This window comes from Perca fluviatilis, chromosome 14 (genome assembly GCF_010015445.1).
Source record: "Perca fluviatilis chromosome 14, GENO_Pfluv_1.0, whole genome shotgun sequence".
Lineage (NCBI taxonomy): Eukaryota > Metazoa > Chordata > Actinopteri > Perciformes > Percidae > Perca > Perca fluviatilis.
In genome coordinates this window covers 32,548,367-32,553,523 of record NC_053125.1, presented here as the reverse complement: position 1 = coordinate 32,553,523, position 5,157 = coordinate 32,548,367, and the positions used below count along the sequence as shown (strand labels likewise).

The 5,157-nt window shown below is 38.5% G+C and overlaps 1 protein-coding gene across 1 annotated transcript; it reads right to left on the bottom strand.

Annotated features, from left to right (window-relative positions):
* Positions 1-1,658: 1,658 nt before the first annotated feature.
* LOC120572905 (butyrophilin subfamily 2 member A2-like) lies at positions 1,659-4,601 on the bottom strand. The gene is made up of 3 exons (XM_039822423.1): positions 4,446-4,601; positions 3,083-3,445; positions 1,659-2,956 (listed from the first exon to the last, which is right to left on the bottom strand). The coding sequence occupies exons 1-3, from the start codon at positions 4,492-4,494 to the stop codon at positions 2,775-2,777; spliced, it is 594 nt and encodes a 197-aa protein (XP_039678357.1). The 5' UTR covers positions 4,495-4,601; the 3' UTR covers positions 1,659-2,774.
* Positions 4,602-5,157: the final 556 nt, after the last annotated feature.

The following is a 5,157-nucleotide window of genomic DNA, read 5'->3' as shown; positions in this document are numbered from 1 at the left end:
ATAATTAAGAACGTATAGAGGTTGTTCTCGGTTGCTCATAATCTCTCCATCCTCTTCAGGAAATGTAGCAGTGGAACATTTTATTTTAGTAGTGATTAGTAGTAGTGACTCTAATGCTGCTGCTGGGGAAATACCACTCGGGACTTTAGTGTCATGGGAGACCTCGTGTTGTGTTAACCACAGACACAAAGGAGAGAATCATAGTCATAATATCTGCTTCTGTAGATCATATTTAGTGTTGAGTTCAGTTAACCATCAGACAGAAACAGTCAGATATTTACCTGAAGTGTAAATGTAGTTGTTTGGTGGGAAACTTCAACAGTCTGTTCAGACATACTGGATGATAAAGAGCTGCAGTTTCTCTCTACCAACATTAAAGAGGAACTGACACCACATCCTGACTCTGACTAAGAGGATGGGGGAGGTAGTTAAATGTGCTTTCAACCATTTTAAAACACGCACTCCACCCACTAAATACCGTCCATTTTGTTCTCTGATTACAGGAACAGGCCCAGACAGGCTAAATGTGGCGCCATGCAGATGAAATCTCATCTGTCAGTTAGAGGAGTCTGTTCAAAAAAGGTTGAACATTATTGACTTTAATTCTCTTCTGTTTGAGAAGAAGGATGATGTTCAAAGTCAACAAAACCTTAAATAAAGGTTTATGGTTTATGATCTTTGTTTTATAATAGATATAAAGAGAGACAAATCAGACTGCACTTTGAACTTCCTGTTATAAAAAGAGACGTTGACATGGGCCAGGTTCAACTAATTTTAACAACAGATTGGGCTCATTAAGCTTAGTAATTTGGCTTTTTGTTTATCCATGACTGTCAGTGTGAACTTGGCCCAGGTATAGATTCCCTTTGTGTGGTTTTACCTGGCCGGTTGCCTGGAGCACAGGTTGCGTGTCCGGTTGAGCGACATCAGACCTGCATCAACAGGACTTGGACACCGTCCAGGTGAACCAGTTGGTCTGTTGTGTTCCTCCTGCTGTGGTTACCCTGGAGCAGGCGTGGTGTATGTTTCTAGATCAACAGTACGTGTATCAACAAGTTCAACAGCTTCACTTCTACAGAAACAAAACTTACTCTATCTGAATCATTTTCACATTCTAAATCAAGACCAGATTATTTTGTAAATGATAGCTTGGAGAGCTGAGCAACCTTTAAGCTGGGTTTCATGTTTCTTATGGTCAGCGCGCATGGTTGCTGTTAAACAGCTAGTCGTTTATACTGATTGGGGTCAAAGGTAGAGCAGCTCAGAGAACTAAATCCTTCTCTTACGGTCTGTAGTATTAAGTCGGCATCTTTACAAAATCTTGCAGACTCTCTGAACAGCTGCTCACGCAGCAGTTGGGATATATCGCCGTCCGCACAGCCCCGACTGCGTTCACTGTAAGAAGCATGAAACAAGTGTGAGTGGGTTTGTGAAATCCTGGAGACATGTTGATCAAAGGTGTCTTCAGCTGAGACCAGAGACCCTCCATCAGATTCAGATCTTAGTCTCTCAGGATCACATCCTCCCCCAGTCTCAACACATATAAAACTTCAATATGAGGTTTGATAATTTAAACTGCTTTAGCTGTGTTCAAAGTAAGAAAAGTGCACAGCAATGAATATATAAATATCCAAGTATAAACAACTTGATGATCCAAATGTAGCAACAGAAAGTATTTATTGGAATACGATATATGAGTAAAACAGTTTAAAGCCCAGAGTAAAAAACATTTGAGTTATCAACTTCCATCATGTCTCTTATCATTATTATTTCAACCATTGATTCATATTCAATAATTATCAACTGATTTCAAAGATCATCACTTTGGTATAGTTCACATTTCATAACATTTCCTTTCACAAACATCATGTAATTCTACTTAGTAGATAATAAATCCAGTGTAAGGTCTTATTTAGAGACAGACTCGTCCTCTATGTCCCCCTGAGATATTCTGAGCTGCATCAGATGATTTTATAATTACAATAACTACAATATTCACAAAGTCATCAACTCCTCAGTTTAAACCATTCAATGTTAGTTGATATTATATCATTAGCTTAAAATATAACATTCTAAGCAGGCAACACGTTATTACAGTTATTTGGCCGAACAGAAAACTAAAATGCAAAATTCACTCTATAAAGAAATGTGCAATCAACTCAATCAGACACCCAAACAGATGACATGATGAAGAGCTCTTTACACCTGATTATAAGATATTTGGTGGATGCTCGGTCTGCTGACATTTCAATGTGTTAAAAGTACTCAGCACTGACTACATTATTGGAGCAAAGCATTTTTTGTGTATTGCTGTTGAGTTTATATTGTCTGAACATCTCTGCTGTTGAATTACATCTTTACTGACTTACATTTTAATTTATCTGAGCACATTTTTCAAGTATCAAATATTGGTTAATATTGTTTTTACTTGAGGAAATTGTGTTAAAAGTAAAAGTACTTATTTTCTTTAGGGCAACAGTACTTTTACCCAAGTAAAATATTCAATTTCTCTGAATGTGAAAGGTAAAGGTAGACAGTTGATTTGAATCACTCTTAGTCTGACCCTCCTCTGGGACCATCAGAGCTCCAGATGATAAAGATCCCAGACTCAGATACACAAACCCCTCCACCACGGTAAGGTGGTGATTCACGAAGGGGGCAAACAGATCAAATAGCAGATTTTCACATGACCTCACACCCACAGAAATAATAAGAATCATGTTGTAAATACAGCACATGAGAAAACAGTCAGGTGTAAAGAGCTCTGGGAGTTGTCAGATGACCTGAATGGCCGATGCTTCATCAGCATCATCATCATCAGCAGACGGTCCTGATCTCTTGTTCTTATGTCTTTTATACATCAGGACACCAACCACTGCAGCAGCTACAAGAATCAGAACACCTGCTGCCAGTCCACGGTATCGGCCTACAGGAGAGGAGTTTCCATCCTCGGAATCTGAAGACAATAAAACATATGAGTCAGTAAATGTGTGATAGAGGAGCAGCCTTCATCCTCTCTGATGTTAGAAACTGCAGCTACAACCTGATACTCAGAAAAACTCACTGAGAGAGACTCACTCACCTGGTTCTGTAACCTGCAGACGGATGGTTCTGATGGTTCTCAGAATGCTTAAGTCAGCTGCTCTCTTTTTGCGTCTGGAAACACCGTCTTTAACTCGACACTCGTATGTTCCAGCGTGAATGCTGCTCACATTCTTCAGAATTAAAGACACGTCTCCGTCCTTCAGATCTCTGTCCACCAGCTCCACTCTGCCCTTAAAGTCTTTATTCTGGTAGTCTGTTTGCATCGTATTACTTCTGTAAAAGAGGACGTACTCTGGCTCCAGGTCAGGTTTGATCCACTTTAAAACTGTGATGGAGGGACCAGCAGCCTGACATTTCAGAGTGACATCATCTCCAGGGTGCACTGTTACGTCAGTGTTGTCTGAAAAACAATAACAAAACATTTTAATCAATAATGAATAATAAAAGGCGTCCACAGGTGTGACCCTGCACATTGCACAGCTAAATGCACGTCACACCCCCCTCTCAAAGCCGTACATTGTATCAAATTAGACCAAAACATAGAATATAATGTTGTTTTTCTTGGACAGAAAACGATCAGTTATACCCTAATTAAAGGCCAAATGCCTAAATTATGCTGTAATTGGTACATTACCTACATTAGTATAGTACCATTTACAGTCGTAAATGATGTTGCTGTGACAACTCACAGATATTCATGTTTCTGTGTTTTATTTCAGAACTGTAACAATATTCATCACCTCTGTACCGCTTGTAACGCATCCAATCTGCAAGTAACACATTCTTTCTTCTGTCCTCACAGACAAACGCGGGACAACGCGGCAAGCAGCTGTAGCATTAAACGATCAGACACAAAAGAACTGCATAGCCTACGCAACCAATCAATCAATTTTGACATATCACCTGAGTGTTTATTTAACCTGTATACAAATATGAAAATATGTGCATTAATTATCCATTTTCGTTGTAAGATGTACAAATGACCTTCTAATAAGATATATTAGTGGGAAAAAAGACTAATATGCCACTACATTTTAAGATACAGTTCTCTTCCTATGTGTGGCTAATTTTTGAATTTTAGTCTAATTTTAAACAAATTGTCTTTTTAATGTACGGGAAAATAAATTGCGACCCAGATTGGTTCCTCCCTTATTTAAACAATAAGCATTTTTCAAAACTGCGCAGTAAGTCAAACTATCTGAAACAGTACGATCACTTTCCTACATTTACAGTAGCTGACAAAGTGGAATATAATCCTTATTAATGACAAACCCAAATTCTCTGATATATACACAGTATATATACTGTGTATATATATACAGTAGAGAGAGAGAGAGAGAGAGAGAGAGAGAGAGAGATACTGTACGACAAACATAAATCTTATCAAAGCTGATATTTACCAGAAGCTGCTTTAGACAGAAGAAACAACAGTAGCAGAAATGGAGCCATGAGAGCTGACAGAGTGTTGATTCCCGTCCGTCCCTGTTCTCTCCCTCACTTGATATGTGTCCTGTTTCTACACAACATTGCACTATAGTTGGTACGTTTTGTATGGTCTGCGAGCTGCACAGCCTGAGGGAGGAAATGACGTCAAGTTCAGGGCTTGGCAATCTGAATTGTAAACAAAGTCAGGAAGCTGCAGCCCTCTCTGTGGACTTTGTGAGACATGTGAATCACGGGCAAATTTCAAAAGGCTAAAATAAATTGATAAGAGTTGTTGCACGTACACATTTAGATTTTTTATGTAGGCCTATGAAATAACTGTTGTGCAGTGTTATACATGTTTTTTAATAATCAAATACATCAAACAAATACCTGATAATCTGGACACTGAGTGCTGCAGTGTATTATACAGTAAAGTTCACCATTGCCCTTTAAACTGGTTACAGTGTTGACCACTGCAAAATGTCTGAAATGAAAAACAACTGATGCCTCTGAAGCTCTGAATGCTTCATTGACTTTAATTTTTATACTTGAATTTGAAGTCTGAAAAAATACATAATAACAACATGATTATTCAACCTGGGTTTAATATATTCATAGCGCACTAATATAATAAACATGTGAGCAACAATACTGTAATCAATCAATGTGGTCTTCCCCTCCACCCTG